The sequence below is a fragment of the Sinohyriopsis cumingii genome, chromosome 10, assembly GCF_028554795.1.
Source record: "Sinohyriopsis cumingii isolate HCF-2022 chromosome 10, ASM2855479v2, whole genome shotgun sequence".
NCBI lineage: Eukaryota > Metazoa > Mollusca > Bivalvia > Unionida > Unionidae > Sinohyriopsis > Sinohyriopsis cumingii.
The window spans coordinates 20,228,264-20,251,476 of record NC_142970.1 but is presented as its reverse complement, the minus strand read 5'-3'; the positions used below and the strand labels follow the sequence as shown (position 1 = coordinate 20,251,476).

Here is a 23,213-nt window from a genome sequence, read left to right as displayed (position 1 = left end):
AGACTTATTTAATGCATGGTATAAAATATTTCAAATGATTTCTAGTTCTGGAAAGACTGTTATTTAACGCATGGTTTAAAATATTTCAACTGATTTCTCATTCTGGAAAGACTTATTTAACGCATAGTATAACATATTTCAACTGATTCCTGATTCTAGAAATACTGTTATTTAACGCATGGGATAAAATATTTCAACTGATTTTTGATTCTGGAGAGACTTTTATTTAACGCATGTTTTAAAATATTTCAAATGATTTCTGACTCTGGATAGACCATTATTTACAACATGGTTTAAAATATTTCAAATGATTTCTGATTCTGGATAGACTGTTATTTACCGCATGGTTTAACATATTCAACTGGTTTCTGATTCTCTAAAGACTGTTATTTAACGCATGGTTTAAAATATTTCAGCTGATTTCTGATTCTGGAAAGACTTATTTAACGCATGGTTTAAAATATTTCAAATGATTTCTGATTATGGATAGACCGTTATTTACCGCATGGTTTAAAATATTCAACTGATTTCTGATTCTAGGAAGACTGTTATTTAACGCGTGGTATAACATATTTCAATTCATTTCTGATTCTGGGAGGACTGTTATTTAACGCATGGTTTTAAATATTTCAACTGATTTCTGGTTCTGGATAGACCGTTATTTACCGCATAGTTTAAAATATTTCAATTGATTTCTGAATCTAGAAAGATTGTTATTTAACGCATGGTTTTAAATATTTCAATTGCTTTCTTAATCTAGAAAGATTGTTATTTAACGCATGGTTTTAATTATTTCAACTGATTTCTAGTTCTGGATAGACCGTTATTTAACGCATGGTTTAAAATATTTCAATTGATTTCTGAATCTAGAGAGAATGTTATTTAACGCATGGTTTAAAATATTTCAACTGATTTCTGATTCTGGAAAGACTGTTATTTAACGCATGATTTAAAATATTTCCATTGATTTTTTATACTGGAAAGACTGTTATTATATGCTCTTGTTTTTCTCCGTTATCTTTACATTGTCAGAATCGTTCAGTATTTTACGATATTGTACACCTTCATATGGCATTCACGTGCATAAAGGAACTACGTTCTATTGTAAACAAACAACGGACACAGACGCTAGTCATTTTGATTGATGAAATTTGTTTCTGGATGAACAGAAGTAGATGTTTCTTGGGCTGCCAATATCAGCTGCTTTGGCACATTCCTCGTTAACTTTTTGATACCATGTTTCGGATTTAGGCTAGCTATACAGTAGACGCCAGACATGGCCCTTACAAATAACATGAACGTGACAATGCATACACTTTTCTTCTTTAGCTGGTAACAAGAATGGCAAAAAAAATATGCTTACAGTTTTAGATCCTGAATATCCTCAAAATGTACTTAGTTCTGCAAATCTGAATTACATGAGCCATGTCATGAGTTCTCAAGCTTGACTACACATTTCGAAATTGTACTGTAATTCTGACTATATTCCAAGTGCAATTATATCCCCCTTACTGCACTCAAAATGAAATAAACATTAAATTCAATAGCGTCGTTTTGATAATCGCAATTAAAAGACTTTATATTTTTCATACATTTTGCTTTCAAATAGTCAATGACAGAACAATCATATTTGCAGATGTCAACGAGGTTCTCCTTCACCGCTTCAGTCCGATGTATTTCATGTACATTTTGCACAGATGAATCCAGTCCATAATTACGAAATTTCGTAGAATCGATAGCAGTACCAAAATCTATTCATTCCAGATCAAATGGAAACCTTGTAGCAATACACATTCATTCACATCATGATTCCAAATTTCAATTTTAAGCAGATAAAAACGACATTTTCTTTCGAAACTCATGTCTAGCGCGCGACAAGTTCAAATTTATCTGTGTGGAGTTATGTGCGCATTAATAATGTTGTTGTTGTGTAATGATTAATCTGTGCTTGTGTATTTAAGTTGGAATACGGCATACATTCATTTACTTTGTTTCTTGTAGTGTGTTTGTTTATATCATTAAGTCTTACGTAGAATAAGAAAATGAGCATATAATAAAATGAGCATATAATAAAATGGTTACTGCATTTGTATGGGAGAAAAAAGAACTCGTTTTGTCGGATGCATATACTGCACTCCCGTGTGTGCATTATTCCATCGGAAAAACTCATTCATATTTTCCCATAGAAATGCAGTAACTTATAATTATTTAACGCATTATTAAAAATATTTCAATTGATTCCTGACTCTGAAAAGATTCTTTTTTTAACGTATATATTACATTTTGCAATTCAGTCTGATTTTGAAAAGATTCCCGTTTAACGCTTGCTCGAGAAGCTTCCATTTGATTCTGATTCAGGAAAGATCATATTTTAACACACACTTCAAAATATTGCAATAGATTCCTGATGATTTCAGTCATGCTGATTAGCGCCTTATGTACTAAAGACGCCATGTGTATTGTTACTGCTGATTTCAGTCATGCTGATTAGCGCCTTATGTACTAAAGACGGCAATTGTATTGTTACTGCTGATTTCCGTCATGCTGAGTAGCGCCTTATGTACTAAAGACGGCATGTGTATTGTTAATGCTGATTTCAGTCGAACTGAGTAGCGCCTTCTATACTAAAAAAGGTATCTTTATTGTTCCTGCTGATTTCCGAATAATGCTAACACTATCGTTTTGAGGAATACAAAATGCATGGGTAACACTGAATAATGCTAACACGTTCGTTTTGAGGAATACAAAATACATGGGTAACACTAAATCCCGGTAATACGGGACATACAAAATACAGGTGTACCACTGGTACTGCTAACACATTCGTTATGTGGTATACCAAATACTTACTATCCCTTCCCTCCATAGTAAAGGTTATAATCCACCGCAAGAAGTACTATTACAGGTATAAGCGGCATCCCTACAAATGAAAAGGTCACTTTAAAACCATGTTTTGAATTAAAATGGATAAATACATACATACATACATACATACATACATACATACATATCATCCTAAATGCTTTGAGTCAGGGTACAAATACAATGGCCAGAGAATGATTGGCAACATTAAACATACTGAATAAACAGTGCTTAACGAGCATTAGCCAACCCTTTAGTGCGTTGCGCGTGGTAATAGCCATAGAGCGTTACTTGTGGTAATAGCCATAGTGGTTACGCGTGGTAATATCCCTTTCTCAAAGGCATGAGCAAACCATAGCAGTAAAAACAAGCAATGAACACAGAAAGAAAAAAATTATACATAATAGTTCATGTACTTGAGGTTTGTATTTCCTGTATTTATCGCAAGCAATAAATCTCCATGAGGTTTGCATTACCTATATTTGTTATCTAAAAGAAATACAAACATCAAATAAATAGTCTGACTAGTAACTTTCTGTGTTGTCTTCTAGATATACTGACTTGTAAATGTATTTATTGTCTTCTCAATATGCCGACATATACATTTATGTGTCGCCTTCTATATAAATGATGTCTTGTAAATCTTCACTTTGCCTTCTAGATTTAGTGACTTGTAAATATGCATGTTGCCTTCTAAATATGCCGAAATGTAAATTTTCATGATGCCTTCAGGATATACTGACTTGTAAATGTATGTGTTTCCTTTTCTATATATTGACTTGTCAGTATGCATTTTGCTTTTTATTTAATGCTTACTTGTATATATACAAGTTACTTTCTATATGTATTGACTTGTAAATATCCCAGTTGCCACATTTTAACAAATGATAAGTCATTTTTTCATCTTTTTCAATCGTAACATTAATTCTTCACTGCTGCACTGTGTTCTCAGTTAACATCTTAGTTGCTGTTATTTACACGAAATAATATATGTTTTAAACAATAGGTAAATACACGTTTACTTTGCAAGTTTTCATTACATGGCAGGATATATTGTATATGCTGTATTATGACATGCTTTGTTACAACGCAATAAAGTACATGCTGTATTATGACGCACAAAGTACATGCTGTATTACAACGCAGTTAAGTACATGATGTATTATGATGCACTCAGTGCATGCTGTATTACAACGCAATAAAGTACATGCTGTATTATGACGCACACAGTACATGCTGTATTACAACGCAATAAAGTACGTGCTGTATTATGACGCACACAGTACAGGTTGTATAGCAACGCAATTAAGTACATGCTGTATTATGACGCACTAAGTGCATGCTGTATTACAGCGCAATAAGGTACATGCTGTATTATGACGCACACAGTACATGCTTTATTACAACGTAATAAAGTACATGCTGTATTATGATGCATTCAGTGCATGCTGTATTACAATGCAATAAAGTACATGCTGTATTATGACGCACACAGTACATGCTGTATTACAACGCAATTAAGTACATGCTGTATTATGACGCACACAGTACATGCTGTATTACAACGCAATAAAGGACATGCTGTATTATGACGCACACAGTACATGCTGTATTACAACGCAATAAAGTACGTGCTGTATTATGACGCACACAGTACAGGTTGTATAGCAACGCAATTAAGTACATGCTGTATTATGACGCACTCAGTGCATGCTGTATTACAACGCAATAAGGTAGATGCTGTATTATGACGCACACAGTACATGCTTTATTTCAACGCAATAAAGTACATGCTGTATTATGATGCACTCAGTGCATGCTGTATTACAATGCAATAAAGTACATGCTGTATTATGACGCACACAGTACATGCTGTATTACAACGCAGTTAAGTACATGCTGTATTATGACGCACACAGTACATGCTGTATTACAACGCAATACAATACATGCTGTGTTATGATGCATAAATCATATGCTATATTGCGACGCATAACGTACATACTGTATTACGGCACTTAAAGTACAGGCTGTAGTATGATGCATACAGTCCATGCTGTACTGCAACGCCTGAAGTGCTTACTGTATTGCGGCACATAAAGTACATACTGTATTACGACGCATAAAGTATTTGCTATATTACAACGCATGCGTGCTGAAATATTGGCTGTAATACGACGTATAAAGTACATGTTGTATTACGATGCAGAAGGTACATGCATTACGACGCATAAAGTACATGTTGGATTACGACGCATAAAGTACATGCTGTATTACAGCGCATAAAGTACATCTTGTATTATAGCACAAATTATTGGCTGTATTATGATTTAGAATATAAATAAATGATACCAGCGATATCACATGACAGGAACGTCTGAAAATGAAAGATACTAAATTAATGTCGCTATTTATCGTAAGTTTTGTTTTGTTTTTAAAACCTAAAAGAAAAGTCGTTATCTGAGTCTTATGAACAACAAAAACAGAAAGGTCGTTAAAATGAATTTTGACGAGCTGTGTTTGTGTATGTGTGAGAGAGAGAGAGGGGGGAGGGGGAGAGAGAAACTTACCCCATGCTGGTATAGACGTCTTTATCATGAATTTTGGTATGTATGTCCCCAGAACTTTGACAAATCTCAGATACTGTAGAATACCCTCAATTAACATCCACATAAAAGAAGCTAGGATAAAGTAGTGCAGTAGAACGGCAACTGTGATGCAGCCTCCGTATGTTTCCGTTCTGTCGATGCCAACCAGGAACAAAATGGCAGATCCCAACATGGCGAAGCACAAACATACCAATGTCTGCTGCCCACGACCCTTCCTCAAGTGTCTGGTTTAATGAAAATATTAGCATAAAGGACAAAGATCTTCACAAGTGTCTATTAAAACAGATATTATAAAGTGAACGAAACTGTTAGACTTTTAGACATTGATGGGGGAGCGGGATAATTATAAATAAAAAAGGGTCAAACAAGATATTGTTTGCTACTTTTTCGAGAAGTAAACCAATGAATGTTATATATAGGTTTTATTATATATATATATATATATATATATATATATATATATATATATATATATATATATATATATATATATATATATATATAATTTAATTTCAAGGATTCTAGAACATGCATTCATGGACATCCTCCACCCAAACTGTCTGGACTATACCTCCCCCTTAGAAAACCCTTTGGCCATCCCATCTAAAGATATAACCCCATGTTCGTTAAACTCCCCTAGGACAGGACCCTATCACCACTCAGTGGCAGGAAATCCATAAGAGTACGAAAATGTAGAACAAAACACATCAGGATAAGGATTAACTTTTCACAACTGCCATACCTTGCGTGATGCCAATGTCATAACTTTTGTCATATCAGTACCATACCTCGTGTCATACTCATTTCATACCTTGTGTCATATTAGTATAATACCAGTGCTGTGATAGTGACATAAATCGTGTCGTAACAGTGTCATACCGTGTGTCATACCAGTGTCATACCTTGTGTTATATTAGTGTTATACCGTTTGTCATACCAGTGCCGTGATAGTGTCATAAATCGTGTCATATCAGTGTCATACCGTGTGTCATACTAGTGTCATACCTTGCACGTTCGTTCTACTGCCTAATAAGTAACATATCACCGACCGCTCTAGACATAGTGTGTGGTACCTTAAGTGTTTTATGTATGCAGATCTTACTGTAGTTAGCATTGTATATTTCAACCTGAAAGGAGGAATCACAAGAAGACAGATGAAGGTTGTTGTAGAAATAAGAAAATAATTCGAAATTACCTGAACATTAGAAAGGTTAATATAGTCAGACCTAATCCCACAATAGACAGTCCGAGACCTATCTTGGTGATAATTCCTAATGCTAATTTGTCACCTTCAGATATACTACGGTCCGGCTGAAGGTCCTGAAAAAGTAAGAACAATATGAGATGAACTACAATATACGATCGAATTCAAACGGATGAAGACAAGACATCTATGCCGTATTTCTTTTTCATACAAATGTTCACATCTTCAATCGCGTGTGTGTGTAGATATTTCCATGATGCATATCCACGGTCCAATTATTTAAATCACTCAGGTTCTGTCCTATCGTTTGTTATCTTTATATTTTGTTTTAATTACTTATATTTAGGAGTTTCTACCACCTTATTCCTCGCTTTCTTTATAATTATTGTATGCATCTGAAAACGATAAATAAAAGGCAACGTTTTCTTTTTGGAAATACGTCATAAATACTGCTTAATTTCTTTCAGCATTATTAGCCAGCTTACAAATGTGTTACGGATAACCATCAACGGCGTTTGGGAGTGGCAAGTGGGGCGACCGTCCCAGGCCCCGCTTTTGAGGGGGCCCTACGCTTCAGGCCTAAGGTCGTCCTTATGAGTTTGTCAAGCTATATTCTCCGGTAAATTGGAAATGCTGATTCAGGCCGCACGTAATGCACGCAGATTATTGTTCTTAGTTCCTGTCTGCAAGTTATTTGAAAAATGACAATAATAATCAGTTTATTAGGCCAAAGGCATTGTCGTCATGCTTTTATTTTGCTTGAAAATCCCGTTGTCCACAAACAGGATTTCTAAAAATGAATTCGTGCGTCAAATCACGAAAGTTGATCTAGTCTAGACATAATCAGTGTTTGCAGTAGCATACCAATCGAGATACCGATACTTTTGCCCCGCGCAGTCATGGTCGGTCCTAGGCCCCGTGTACTCCCAACGCCGCCTCTGTGGATAACACTCGCGGACAAAAAATAAATACTTGCTATTGATTTCTCTTCATACATCAATTTGTAATCAATTAAGTTTATTATATTTGGTATGACCCTTAAACCTGATGGCCGTACTGCGTCAGAAGGTCATGCTTAATGTAGGTGTCATTACACAATCTTCTCTGCAATCTCGTTCATTCAGATTCTCACGTGGTTCCGTGAGAGCGTCGCAGTTTGAGGTATGGTAAAATGTGTCATTGGTCTCTGTAACGGTTGACGGCGTTTCGTTGAAGTTAGGTAGAAGCGAAACAACAAATAAACCTCTCAATATCTCAGATATTTATATTTTTCAAAATAAGTCTGAAAAAATAAAACAATACATCGTAACGCGAGCGCATATGCATGAACAGTGCTGCAATCAACCAATTAATATGCCAATGGGTACGAATTCAAATCACCAAAATTACATCAGCTGACGAAATAGCCATTAAAATACTTTGGAAATCCTTGTTCTAGTTATATGAGGAATATATCATTTTTATTTGTGCGTGTATATGTATGTGTGTGTATGATGGGGTGGGATGGGGTAAGATATCCTCATTTTTATACTATCCAATAGAGCTACGAAAGAGTCTAATCGAAAGAGAATATTGTATACATAGATCGTCATGACTACCAGCAAGCTAATATTCATTGTATACATAGATCGTCAGGACTGCCAGAAAGCTAATATTTCATTGTATACAAAGATCATCATGACTACCAGCAAGCTAATATTCATTGTATACATAGATCGTCAGGACTGCCAGAAAGCTATTATTTCATTGTTAGCATTAGGCATAGTTGCTTATTAAATGTGAGAGTAAATCACGTCTTGAAAAATGTCTTTCATTAAGTAACGAACAATTCAAAAGACGCAAATCACGCCAACCTTACAGGTTGTTGAGCATTTCCTTGCGGTTTTGTTCGTTTAATAATCTGTCTTCAAAAATCACAAATTATAGAATGGATGCGTAGTCAAATATTTATCAAAATTTGAATCAATTTAAGAATATATACCTTTCTTATAATTAGCATAAGATAAATATATTTAAGTTATTACGTCAAATTTTTCCTCACTATGACAGTTTTTGAGAATGATGTTTCCACAACAGAAAGACTGCGCAGCCTATGTGCGGCCGGTTGTATGAAAGACTGCATCCTAGGTTCGGCTAGTGGTTAAAAAAAACTAGCCACCATCTTAACTTTAGACTCTTTCACTAAGTGTATAGTGATAGGATACACTTAGGCAACCAGTTACGTTGTATAGATGACGGCATGAGGTATATTATTATGACAAAGGAATTCATCAAAAACAAATAATGCAAACACATTAAAAATGGATTTACAATATTCAGTACGCGGAATATAAACCAAACAGGTGTGATCATTTATCAACACATTTAATATCAACATCATCCCTGATATCAACCATTTTGAAGTTGGCATTGCTCATTTGAAAACTTCATTTACTCAATAATAGTCCGTCAGCTCATTTCACTTCAATAAAAAATGCGACCAGAAAATAGCGTCACCATTAGATATGAAAAAAACTACTGTCACAAAAGGCACGTGAAGATTTATTTTCGATTATTCAGATATTTTTTCAACAATACAGTATTCACTAATATTGTTATTTTTAAAACAATCAGGTGAAGAAAATCTCAGAAAATATACTATTTTCACGTTTAGAAAGTCCAGCTTTGACCCGTATACATACTGAGAATTCAAAATGGCTGATATCAACGGGCTCACTTTACTACAGGATACGATTGGGAATAAATAAGGTTCTAATTGGACTAAAACAGGATAGCTCAACATAAATATATTTAAGTCCAAAAAAAGTAATATTCGACGTCCCAAATGTCAATTTTCATGCTGTAAGAAATCTGGAGTATGTGCATTTGTTTATAGCTCTCCGTTTTAAGGATTTCTTAGATTTTTGTGACTACTTGTTTGATTATGGGAAGTCGGTGCTGGGGAAATAAACCTCAGACCGAACTAATTAGTCATTTACTAGAGGCAAACGGCACAGGGTGAAGTGTCATTGAGTTTCAATGAGGCCATGGTTTACTTTTGGTAAATTTAGGTCAGAGCCGCGTGACTGTCCCTGCGCTCAGTAGTCTGTATTAAAATTAAATTGTGTACATTGATTGTGTGACTCCAGGTGCAATATTTATGATCGGAGACTGGTAAATTATACAGTGGAATAAACAAGAAGGGACTGTTTATTGTTGCTATGATGGTAAATGTGGTGTAGAGTTACAGGCTAAATGTTGCTTATACTTATGACTGGCCCAAAGTGGCAAAGTAAAAATAGATCTCTCTGTTAGTTGGTTGAGTTGTATATTTGCACGCGTGAAATACTGGTGGTACGATAGGGAAAGTTAAGGAAGAGAAACCATGCACTTGTGTGGTGGACATACGATTGGGTTGTGCGACTTGTGTTCATGTATTAATTAGAGTAAAATTATTTATACATTGGACACGTTGCACTTTCCAGTTTACAAGAGTAGATGTATGGAAGTTTTGGGAATCAGAGGAAACATATGACTTCTATCGGGATTCGCGCCAGGATTTGGTATCGCTCGGTCAGGGAACCCTTCTGATTTGTTATAATAGTAAGAGACTTTTTGTATTAAGTGTAGACTGCCTTTCCATAACCATTAATTTTACCTGTTTCTATTGTATACATAAATGACGATGATGATAGTGCCAAATTAAAGAAAAATAGAAGTTCGAAGCTTTACCAGAAATACATCTAAAACTTTTGAACAAAAACCTAAGAATAAAGGCATTTCATTAAGAAAAAAAGGTAAAAGGCAATAAGTATTGTTGTCACGTGCAGAACGAACATAATGTGACTATATAACGTACAACCAATACGATCTGATGTATTGAAATACATTCTCCAAGTTTTTTTTAAATATAAATATTAAAGCAGAGTTTAGACTATTAAAAGCGAGGTCACGTGCTATTGGAACTATATGTAAAACAAATATGATACTAATATTAAATACACATAAAGATGGCAACATAACGTTTTGGCATCAGATAAGAATGCGTATTGATATCCAATGTGCATTAAAATGGCATAACATGGATTTTCTCATCACATATGAATGCGTATTAATTTTGCATGCATATACAAAGGGCAACATATGGATTTCTCACCAGATATGAATGTTTATTAATATTAAATGCACATGACAATAGATGGAGTTCTCATCACATATGAATGCATTTATTAATATTAAATGGACATACAAATGGCAACATATGGTTTGCTCATCAGACATGAGTGCGCATCACTGTTAAATAGCCATATAAATGGAAACAGAGGAATTTCTTATCAGAAACGAAAGGTGTACACACAGAAAAAAACTTACAATAAGGACAGCGAAATTTGTGAGATGGTTGCACGTGCAGATATGACGTCCAGTATCCACTCTATGCATACAACCTTCTGTTGACCAGCCTCCGGCGTTTTCATTCTCCGTGTAGTTCCAATGACCGCACACCACATTCGTATGCTCCTGGAATTGCGTATTTTCAATGAATAATTACTACTGGCATAAGTATTATATATATATATATATATATATATATATATATATATATATATATATATATATATATATATATATATATATATATATATATATATATAAAGCTATTGGTCATATGTAAACAAATGTTTAGTGACCTAACTGTTGTCAATCGATATGGATTGTACTTTAAGCTATAATTTGTAAACATGTTAACATGGCTTTTTGACCTTCGAAAGTTTTTAGAGGAGAACTTACCACCCACATCCTGGTCGTCTTTTTGTGTATTAGGTTTTATGCAAGGCTCTGATAAAAAAATATCCATTCCTATTTTAATATGAATCGTTGTGGAGTCGCTTTTAGACGTGCACAAAATCGTTTCCTATCCAGGACGTATTCCCATCTTCCCTTCTCCATAGGTAAACAACGATTATATGTTCGAAATTTTATTATATTTGTCTTATGTTTGTATAGATCATTTAATAAATAATGTTCTAATATTAATTCCGTTTTAAAATTCATATATGTATCTGATTTTGTCGAGTTAGTAACGGGTGTTTCCCATGTTTATACAAACTGATCATGAAGTCGTTTCTTAAATATTGTATCTAGCTAGCCTTTGTTGGGAATGTTTTGATTAACCCAATAAAGTGAAACCCAGTTTCAGATATGACGTTTTGAATGAACTAAGATCAGCTGCTTCTACCTAGATTATTATTATTATTATTATTATTATTATCGCAGTAGTCACATATACATGATATAAGATAGCTTCGTGTGTTTACCAATATTGATGTTGTTGTTGTTGTTGTGGGGTTTAACGCCAAGCAGCAGAGAGGGTGAACAGACCATAGAATTCCGACAAAATAAATAAAACAAACAAATAAATCATCTCGTAGAAAGGTCCAGATTTTACAAATGAACTTTCCTTGAGATGTTTATTTTTGCAATGACCGATTGTGCTAATAAAACCTCAGTTTGAAATAGTAGCTGAAAAAATAAAGTACTCTACGTGTTTATTTATTTCTTGTTTATTTTTTTGACGACCAACGTTGGTAGGTACCCTCTCTGCTGCTCCTCTTCTGCTGATATTAATTAAATTATTATGTTATAATAAAAATGGTACATCCAGAATCTCATACTGCAAGAACAGCTCGAGAACGATTAGAAACAATTAAAAAATTTCTTCCTGTCAGAGACTCATTTAGAAAAAATCTACAAGCGCAACAAGAAGCAAAAGTTGAGTATGAAGAAGACACTAAAAAACTGTTTAAGCCCGTCACTGTAGCTACTGAACAAGTTGCAACTGTCATCAAAGAAGATCTTCTTCCGGTATCAAAACAAACTGCAGTGCAGGCTGAAAAAATAGCAAGAAGAACCAAACAAACAAAGAAGATTTTACGAGACCTTCCACCTGGCATAGCCAGGGAAATAGCTGCAGCTCAGCCTCCACCTGTCAATGGAGATATACTTGAAGGTATTGGAAAACTTCGTGCTGAAGTCGCCGATGTGAGAAAAAAACTTGCATCTAAATCCAAATCAGCAGAAGAAAACGTAGAATTAATTGCAAGATTTAACGAAGGAGTTGTTGAGGAAATTAGAAAAACTGAAAGAGAGAGATTACCTGAAGCAATATTAAATAGTTTATCTAATAAATCTAGTATTTTAAAACCCCGTTATGAAAAAACAAATGATGATAATTTCATTAAATGGATATATCGCGTATATTACAACAAAAAACAAGCTAGAGGTTCAGAATTTGAAGGACTTAAAGAAGAAGTAAAAAGACTTAGATGGAGACGGGAACAACCAAAACAAGGAGAGTCTTCCCAGTATCAGCTTCCTCCACCTCTGCAACAAATAGAACAACAACAACAATCTTCTTCGCCACAGCAAAGGTTGAAGTCGGAAATTAAAAAGACTAAAGAGCTAATTAAATTACTACCCCCGAAGAAAATTCCTTCACATTTACGTACAATTTCTGCACCGAAAATGACATTTACACCAACAGATTCACCACATGGATTTCGAGAAGGTTCACCCCCGGACACCACTGAAGTACTTACTCCGGTAATGCAACCACCAGTATTTAAAACACCTCAAGATGAACCTAAAACAGGATCTGGTTTATGTCCTGATAATATCATCAATGACGTATCACGGTTAGAAGTTCTCATAGGAGGAAAACGAGCTGGAAATAATTCACCAGAAATAACCAATGAAGCAGCTGATATTTGTCGGCGACTATTTCAAGGTGGTATCATGGATATTGGCGTTTACCGAGAACTTATTGATGAGCTCGTTGATGACTAGTTGTTAGATAAATGGTAAATAAAATAAGATGATTGTGCATAATAATCATCGTAAACCCACACAGGTTAGAGCGGTAAACTCACGATTACCAATCTATGAAGCAATTTACGGAAATGGACTTGGTGATGTCATTCGAGGATTATTCACGAGGATAGCTCCAAAAGTAGCACCCGTCGCAAAACAATTATCGATGAAGGCTATTGATATTGTTCGTGATAAAGCTCCTGGTGCAATTGTCAATGTTGCTGGTAAGGCGTTCTCGGCGATCAAAGAAAGACTAGCACGATTATTGCGACGAAAACAACAACCACCGGTGAAACTGGCAAGTACTGAGGTGATGCCTGCAGATGTTAGTAAAATAATAAATCAGGCTGCAAATCAAAAACTAGCGGCGATATCTGAAGAAGCAGAAAAAAATATAACATCAAATTTAATAGCAGGAAGTGGTCTTCGTCGACGATGATCATCATTTGGAAAAATGGTAACTATAATAAAAATGTTCAGGCGCGAATCAGACCCAGCATTTGATATGGAGGCACCTGTCCTTAAGTACGAGTCTGTACGTGATTATCAATTTTATTCCTATGACGCAAGACAACCAAATCATCAGGGGAGAATCGAATTACAGGTTCATGATACAAGTAGATATTTCTTGCCCGCTGAAGCGTTTATTGAAGTAGAAGGTAGACTTGTAAAGGGGGATGATACGGCATATGGTGCCAATCTGCGTGTTGGTTTTGTCAACAACGGGATTATGGCACTGTTTGATAGCGCCACATACATGATTGATGGAAAAAATATTGAATCAATTCAGAAGGATGTTGATGTTGCTACAACAATAATTGGTCTGGCGAGATATTCTGACGACTTTACAAGATCAGCTGGTCCAACAATGATGTTCGCTAAAGATATCACCGACAACGCCAACCATAATCAGTATATCAAGTTATTCGCAATACGGGATACTACTGCTGTTGCTAATCAGGCAGAAGGTGCCAACCCCGATCGTGAAACTAGACCAGGTGCTGATTTTGAAATCATAAAAGATATTGCCCCGACTTACAACTTAGGGTTTGCAGCACGTCGAGCGGCGCTGTCAGGAGATAATAGAAATTTTTCGTGTGCAATTCCATTATCTCACATCTTTGGGTTTTGCAGAAATGTTAGAAAAGTCATCTTTGGAGCTAAACACACAATTGTGCTCGTAAGAAAAGGTAATGATAATGATGCAATCTGGCGAGGTGCTGGTGTTGCTGATGCTGGTAAAGTAGATATAACAAAACTTTCATTGTGGATGCCAGTAATGACTCCATCTATTACTGAGGAACAAAAATTACTATCTTTTATGGATCAAGGTGGTAAATCATTGCTATCATGGTTAACAGTAACCACAGATGCTGCTCAAAGCAATATTAATGGTTTATTTACATGGCATATAGCATCACAACAGGGTGTTTCTGCACCACGACATATTTTTATTGCACTACAAAATCATGCTAGGATAAATAATCAACAACAATCACATATGATATTTGATAACCTTGGAGTTAATGAAGTTTCTTTACGGATAAATGGACATCAAGAACCAACAGAAAATATACAACTAAATTATGCACAAAATCATGTAGCGCGCATATCATCGTTTAATGTCATTCATGGGACGTGATCAAAATATAGATACCGGGTTGCAAATATCACAACTAGATTTTACAGGTCTATATCCGATTTATTATTTTTCACTAGAACATCTTGATTTATCCAAACAATCTGTTGTTGATATACACTTTCGAGCTCATGTTACTAACCCACCAGGTGGTGGTGCTTTCTACAGAGCGATCGCGGTCATACTTAGCGACAAGGCCATGTTACTTGAAGGTGGCAGTGGTCGAATGAGGGTCGTTGATGCACCGGTGGAAAATCTTTAATCGTGCTATTTAGAAAAATATATTTTATATAAAAATGTCGTATGGTCATGTTAATGTTACTCTGACCCCGGGTCAGGTAAAAAAGCTTCAATCAAAAACCGCCAACAAATGCGGAACTAAAATATCACTAAAACGAGATCAGATTAGTGGTGGTCCAAACAAATTATCGTTGACAAATAATCAGATTAAACATTTCAATAAAGCCCTAGAATCAAAAACTGGAGTTCAATTCCATCTCTCCCCGAGCGCCATCAAAGACATGGTTAAAACGGGTGGTATATTCCCATTTCTTGCGGCCATTCCGGCATTACTAGCTGCGGCTGCTCCAGCCGTAGCAAAAGCAGTTGCGTTAGGTGCTGCTGGAGCGGCGCGTAAAAAAATTTTCGAAAAAGCTACTGGTGGACGATATAACAAAAAAAAGGGACGCGGTCTAAGATTACCGGGATCTCGTTGGGGGAGAGGCCTAAGGCTTCCAGGGTCATTTCGTTAGACGTTCCATCATCAAATTTTGATTTACTTGATGCTGCTAAAAAATTAAAAATATCCACCTTTAGAGGTGTTTTTATGCGAGATCAATTACCGAAACAACCAAACAAACTAGAAACAGGTATTATTAATCTTGACAAACGTTCCGGACCTGGTACTCATTGGGTATCATACGCGATTGATCCGCGTGGAATTGTTTATTTTGACTCGTACGGGTTAGCTCCACCTGTTGAATTTATCAAGTATGTCGCACCACTCCACGCAACAACCAGAGGTTCCAAAGTTTGGTATTCAACGCTACCCACACAAACAATGACAGATCCGCCAATATGCGGCCGTGAAGTAATTAATGTACTCGACGCAATATCAAAATCATCCAAGCCGCCACATAAAGTCGTGCACGATTATACAAGCAACCGATATGTTGCGCGTAAAGCATTTTAAACAACGGATCTTATTATAATGGTTGACATTTACGGAAGATCTTCACGCGTTAAGAAAATAAAATCCGACGTTGATCTGTCAAAGTATGCGACCAAGGATGACCTCGCTGATATTATGAACCTTGCTGGAGTTGACCCAGATGAAGTTGTTATTTTTCAAGATCGATATGGTAAACTAAAAACCAGCAATATCAGATGGAATGATATAGTCCGGCGAGTACTTGGTGCAGTTACGGATAATATTCCCGTGTTTACTGACGGTGGTAGAATCAGAGATTCAAGTATGTCACTTAAAACCATCAGAGATGAAATTGCAAAAAGTGTTGCTAATCGCGTGAGAAACACCGGTGACACAATGACAGGTGAACTTAACATGAACGGGAACAAAATAGTAGCTGTAACAGCTCCAAAATCTGACAACGAAGTCGCAAACAAACAATACGTTGACGACGTGGATGGAAAACTATCCACGCTGCGGGCCGAGTATGACGTTCACACGGGCGCGTTTACAAGGCTTCGAAGAAATTTTCAGAAAACCGATGATGCCATAAATAAGTTCTTTGGAACTCCTTCCGTCATTGACATGAAACTCGTTGATATCAAAAGTAACCTAGACACGATCAAACGAACACAACTAGACATCGTAGCGGGAATTCCTGAGATTATCAATAAAACCAATCTGATTAAAATTCCAGCTGAAATAACTCCCGGGCATATCACAAACATCGTATGCACGGTATCATCGGGATTTGCAACATGGTCAAAACAAAATAATACTATCAAATATACCGCAACAAGCACTGGCGTGTACAGGCTGTCTGTGTTTAGTGCTGCAAAATTTGAAATATTTACAACGTTTCCATGGCGTCATTCCACCGACAGGTTTTCCGGGGTTGTATCTGTTATATTAAATATCGGAGCCGAGGAAATATTTATTCTGGAAGCAGCTGATAGGACATTAACCGCAACATCTTACTGGTGGTGTTTGGAATTTGTAGCTGAAGCACATCAATTGGTTACTGCATAAAAATATATATGGACGGTGCACAATACAGATACAATCAAGCGCGTGAATGGCAGGCGGCGCTAAAAGATCAAGTCGATCAATATACAGTAAAAGTAAAAAAATATCGACGACGATTGGTTATCGTTGATGTGATTGTTTATTCAGTATCCGCTTTTGTTGCTGGAACCGGTGTAATATTATCAGCGTTGACAACGATGGCACCAGTAGCTGTAACTATCTGTATTTCAGCAGCAACAACTATTGCAGGTGTGCTTGGTATCATCACAAAAAAAATATGTACTTGTACGAACGAAAAATTATCCGATTACAAAATAAAATTACATACAGCGACGGTAGCATACTCGAAATTATCCTCGTTGTTATCAGCGAGTCTCAGTGATGGAATTATATCTGATTTCGAATTTTCAATGATGACCAAAATATACGATGAAGGTATTAAAGATACAAGTATCAATAATGACAGAATTACTCCAGCAGATCGTGACCAACACAACTCCGCCAAAGATAACAATGATCTCGGTAAGTTCAACTAATCCTGAATTTAGTGTTAATTTTCCTACTGCAATTCCAGTAAAAGAAATAGCACTAGCACAATTACGGGTATATTACAGCTGGCCAAATATCAGATCAAAATCGTTTCATGGTACACCAGCAAATAATTCGCTCGTATTTGCTAACAAGAACAAATCCGATGGAACACCTGACTGGGTTGTTGTTGGAATACCAACCGGCAGTTACCAGATTGAAGAGATCGGTGAGGAATTTGCACGTAGAATAAAATCAATAACGGGAAAGGAATAAAAAATATCAATAAACGTTCATGAGCCGACGTTGTCCTCGACGGTTGAAATAAACTCGCCTGATTATGCCGTTGATATTTATCAATCTTCAATCAGATCAGTGCTAGGATGGCCGGATGTCCCCCCGGTGCATAAAGGACCACCAGAACCGAAGTTAGATGAATTTTTCACAGATGAAAGGAAATTTATAACAACTCCAGAATATAGAGAAAAATTTCCATGGAATAGAGCCGGTGATGCGTACCGGGTTTATAATTTCAGTGATGATATAACCTACAGGAATGTTTTTAGACTGTATACTGATCCCATGGATTTTGAGTTCCGGCAATCAATCGGCAAAATACAAAATCTGTTTTCATCGTTATCGCAAAATTATTCTGAGGATATAAAACAACAAATTATTGAGTCAATACAGCATCTAAATCAAGTAGGATCAGATCTTAATTATATTAATGATGTTTTTTCTGAAGCAGCAGATAAACATGCTCTCCCCTCCTCCCGTCCTAGAAGACCATTTCTTGATCATTATACAATATCAGAAAAGGAGTATACAGTGGGGGTTAATATCGTATTTATATCATTTAAATATAAAAAGGATGAAATAGACAGAATTATCAACGAAAACTTCCCTAAAATACTCGATGCATGGAAAAAACTAGCACCATATCCAACCGTTCTCAGACATGATAATGATCCACATGGCGGCGGAAGGCACGTATCCCCGCGGATCGTTAATATAACACCGACGGTCGCGGTCAATCTGGTTTGTGACGTAATCGATGGCAGCTATCAAATAGATCTTGGAAGATCAAATCAAGCTCAACAAGGATACATCCTGTACACGTTCACACCACAAGTTCCCCCTGGAAATTTAATCGTGCAAGAACCAACTAATCCCGTGTATTTGCGGTGTCACAATAATATGTTAACACGAATCAATTTTAAGCTCACAGACCACCTTAATCGCTTGATTGACATACGTGAAGAAGAGCTTGTAATAAATCTGTATGTAAAGTCCTAGGACTTTTGTCGTAAAGACTTTATCGTAGATCTTCATGTGGAGGAGGGTTTTACACGCGAGGATTTCTTAACAGTTAGTAACAGAGATCAGAATCAAATTCGATCAACTTAAAAAAAATAATATTTATTAATTTTACTGAAATTGTACAAATTACTTGATTTTGACTACCAACTACCCCCTCAGAAACATAAAAATGCACGAACTACTTGATTTTGACTACCAACTACCCCATCAGAAACATAAAAATGCACGAATTACTTGATTTTGACTACCAACTACCCCATCAAAATCAAGAAAGTTCTAACCTTGTCAAATTGTTCCTAACAAATTTTATTTATTATAAATTAATTTTATTTATTTATTTACTGAGATTTTTATTTTTTTTTTACTAAAATACAACGAAATTGCTCAATTTTCCTGATTTTGACTACCAACTACCCCGTCAGAAATCAAGTAGTTCGTGCATTTTTCTTTGATTTTGACTACCAACTACCCCGTCAGAATCAAGTAATTTGTGCATTTTTCTTGATTTTAGTAAAAAAAAAATAAATCCTCAGTAAAAATAAAATTTATAATAAATAAAATTTATAATAAATAAAATTTATTAGGAACAAATTTGACAAGGTTAGAACTTTCTTGATTTTGACTATCAATACACGTGGTCAGCGTTGACATGGACCCCAGTTACCAAAACTTTCATTTTCATTATCATCAGTAACGAAGTTACCTTGGATCGTTTCATCAGTAACGAAGTTACCTTGGATCGTTTCACGATCTGACATTATTTTTCTTAATAGTCTTATGCGAGTACTAATCGTTTTCTTTGCCTCATACTCGTGGGATAATAACGACTTAATTCTTTCTACGGCGGTAGAAAGAGGAACGAACTCCTTCACATGATCATCTTCTACGGTAGCTAGCGACTGAAACATTGCCGATTGAATCCGTTTCATGAGACTGTATTCAGATGATAGTGTGTGTGTCCCCATGGTTTTACGTTCTTGTAAAATCTCAAAGTCAGAAACTATTTTTTCAGGATTAAGTTCATCAGATATATTAATTCCATCTTTTTTTAATTTTTTAATGGCGACAATTACATCATTGATATTTTCATGGTTCATTATATAATATATAAATCTTTAAAATAAAAAAAATATCCCTGAACCCCTATCGAGTGTATTAGCGAGTTCGTCGGGATGTTTCAGGGACAGCACAGCGAAGAACTCGTAGCTTGCCACCGCAATCTACCAAGTTCATTAGGCAAATATTCCCTCTACGAGAGCCCCTAACCCGCCAAACAACGGTCTAGAGGCCCAAGAGGGAGGACAGCACAACCCTCATAAACTCGTAGCTTGCCACCGCAATCTACAAAGTTTAGAGGTATACACATAACATATAACTAACTAAGGACAGCACAACCCTCATAAACTCGTAGCTTGCCACCGCAATCTACCAAGCTTAGAGGATATACATACAATGAATGAAGAGCCCCTATCGAGTGTATTAGCGAGCTCAGATTATGAATGAAACGGCACTAACTAAGGACAGCACAGTCCTCATTAAACTCGTAGCTTGCCACCGCAATCTACCAAGTTTAGAGGATATACATACAATGAAATGGTTATATACAATGAATGAAGAGCCCCTATCGAGTGTATTAGCGAGCTCAGATTATGAATACGGCACTAACTAAGGACAGTACAAACATGTACGCTCAGCAAAATCACACCCACAATAATTAATCCAGTGGGTGATACGAAAATATGTATCAACCACAAGTCAATATTGTGGTTTGTGAATTTGCTGAGCGGAGGGGTTATTGCGGTTCCCCCCACTATTATAAAAATCGCAATTATGCGCACCACCGACAAATTGTCAGCCATGGGGATTCGATCCTGGACCGCGAGCGTCACAGTCCAATACCATACTGATCGAGCTATCAAACATTGTTACGAACATATGTTTCGGAAGTTAATATATAGCTAAGGAACCAATATTTACACTAAACAGCGATTTCTGAATAATAACGGTTTCTGTATTTATAACAGTTTCTGTATTTGTAGCGGTTTCTGTATTTATAACAGTTTCTGTATTTATAACAGTTTCTGTATTTATAACAGTTTCTGAATAATAACGGTTTCTGTATTTGTAGCGGTTTCTGTATTTATAACAGTTTCTGTATTTATAACAGTTTCTGTATTTATAACAGTTTCTGAATAATAACGGTTTCTGTATTTGTAGCGGTTTCTGTATTTATAACAGTTTCTGTATTTATAACAGTTTCTGAATAATAGTTTCTGTATTTATAACAGTTTCTGAATAACAGTTTCTGTATTTGTAGCAGACCGAAAATCAATAATAACAGTAGCATTAATGCACCAGTCAAAGAACTTTCCAGAACTGTAAGTTCAGTGAACACACAACTGCAGGTCGATTACAATGAGTAACGGTTTCTGTTTACACACAGCAGCTTCCTACGGATCATGTGTTGTATGATGGGAAAATATTTAAAAACCATAAATAATACTTCTACGAGTAATTAGTTACGATGTAATTAGTTACGATGTAATTAGTTAAACTGACTAATTACGATCATAAAAAACCAACCATCTACGAAGAAAACTATATATTACAAAGTAATCTCCCCTTAAATCAAAAATTCAGTAGTGTATGGAGGACCTACTGTGACATAAATTAAAAAAATTAATTCAATGTGGTGATGATAGTTAATAATGTGGTGATGATAGTTAATAATGTGGTGATGATAGTTATTGATACTGAAAGATGATTTTCTGTTTATATTTTTTCGAGAGAGCAGATCTGGTTATATTATCTGCTACTTTTTGTACTGAACGCGAGTTAATATCAAAATATGTCGCAGCAGCGTTCATAGACTGAAACATAATTTCTTCACCGGTTTCTATGTTTGTAGAAATTACCCCCCTCTTTCCGATTGTCTTATATCTTCCTGTATTTCCACGTGTATTATTCTCGCTGTATGTGACAACACGAAGGTTGGATAAATTATTGTTTTGAGTGTCCCCGTCAATATGATCAATAACAAGACCGTCTTTGATCAAACCCCTGTGACACTCGTACGTAAATCTATGACATAGATAATGTTTCTTTCCAACTACAAATCTAAGATAACCAACATTATTAATACAACCAACTGGTTTTTTTAACTTGCGGTGTCTGATGATACCATTAATATTTGATTCATAGTTTGTTATGACAGGATGTGGGACAAATATATTTTGCTCCATTATAATAATATTATATGTTTAAATCATTGTTTGTCTGAAATCTTGATATATAATCCTCCACGGATTTTATAGCGTTTTCACCGCTATTATTTTTTTTGTCATAATATCTTTTAAGTTCTCTGAACCGTTTCCCGCCACACTTTCCACATAATTCTGTCTTTCCTCGCACTCCAATACCACACCGTAGACATGGTATTGGTCCTAGACTTCCTCGTCGTATGTTTTGTGAGTGCATCCAACAAAATTCCTTTCTACAGGATTTGTTGCATCGATTTACTGAGCCGATCATCAACCATCTGCATTGAGACATTGTATATTTATATATATATAATTTTCTTTATTTAAATATTTGTTTTAATTATATGAACGAGTTTGAGAGATTATCCCAAACTAGGCCTGTTAAGTATAAATTCAACCTTGACAGATTATCTTCTGACTTGCCAGTACGAGATCTGGTTGATCCGAAAAATAAAAGTTTGATCTCGAAAATTCATGACGCTAAGAAAGAATTTTACACGGATGGCGCATCTCATACATGGTCAACGTTCAAGATTATACGCCCTGACTCCGTCAAGGACGCTGTCAAGGACGCTACAATGAATGACAAACGAGCGGCAACTATCATTAACTACATCGCTGAATACGAGGGCAATCAAAAATATTTCTTCAGAGTAAAATTTATTGTATTAACAGAAACAGATAGTTGGATTATCCGTGACAAATATGATCCTGTCCTTGGTAATAATAA

The 23,213-nt window shown here is 35.8% G+C and overlaps 1 protein-coding gene across 1 annotated transcript in view; it reads right to left on the bottom strand.

Moving 5' to 3' along the window:
* Positions 1–23,213, bottom strand: part of LOC149789686 (adhesion G protein-coupled receptor G2-like) — a 46,476-nt gene that overhangs the window by 10,128 nt on the left and 13,135 nt on the right. Inside the window, exons 2-5 of the mRNA XM_089973349.1 lie at positions 11,026–11,172; positions 6,667–6,791; positions 5,433–5,695; positions 2,851–2,920 (exon numbers count right to left, since the gene is read on the bottom strand). Coding sequence (XP_089829475.1) covers positions 2,851–2,920; positions 5,433–5,695; positions 6,667–6,791; positions 11,026–11,172 — 605 coding nt within the window. The remainder of the gene's footprint in view (positions 1–2,850; positions 2,921–5,432; positions 5,696–6,666; positions 6,792–11,025; positions 11,173–23,213) is intronic.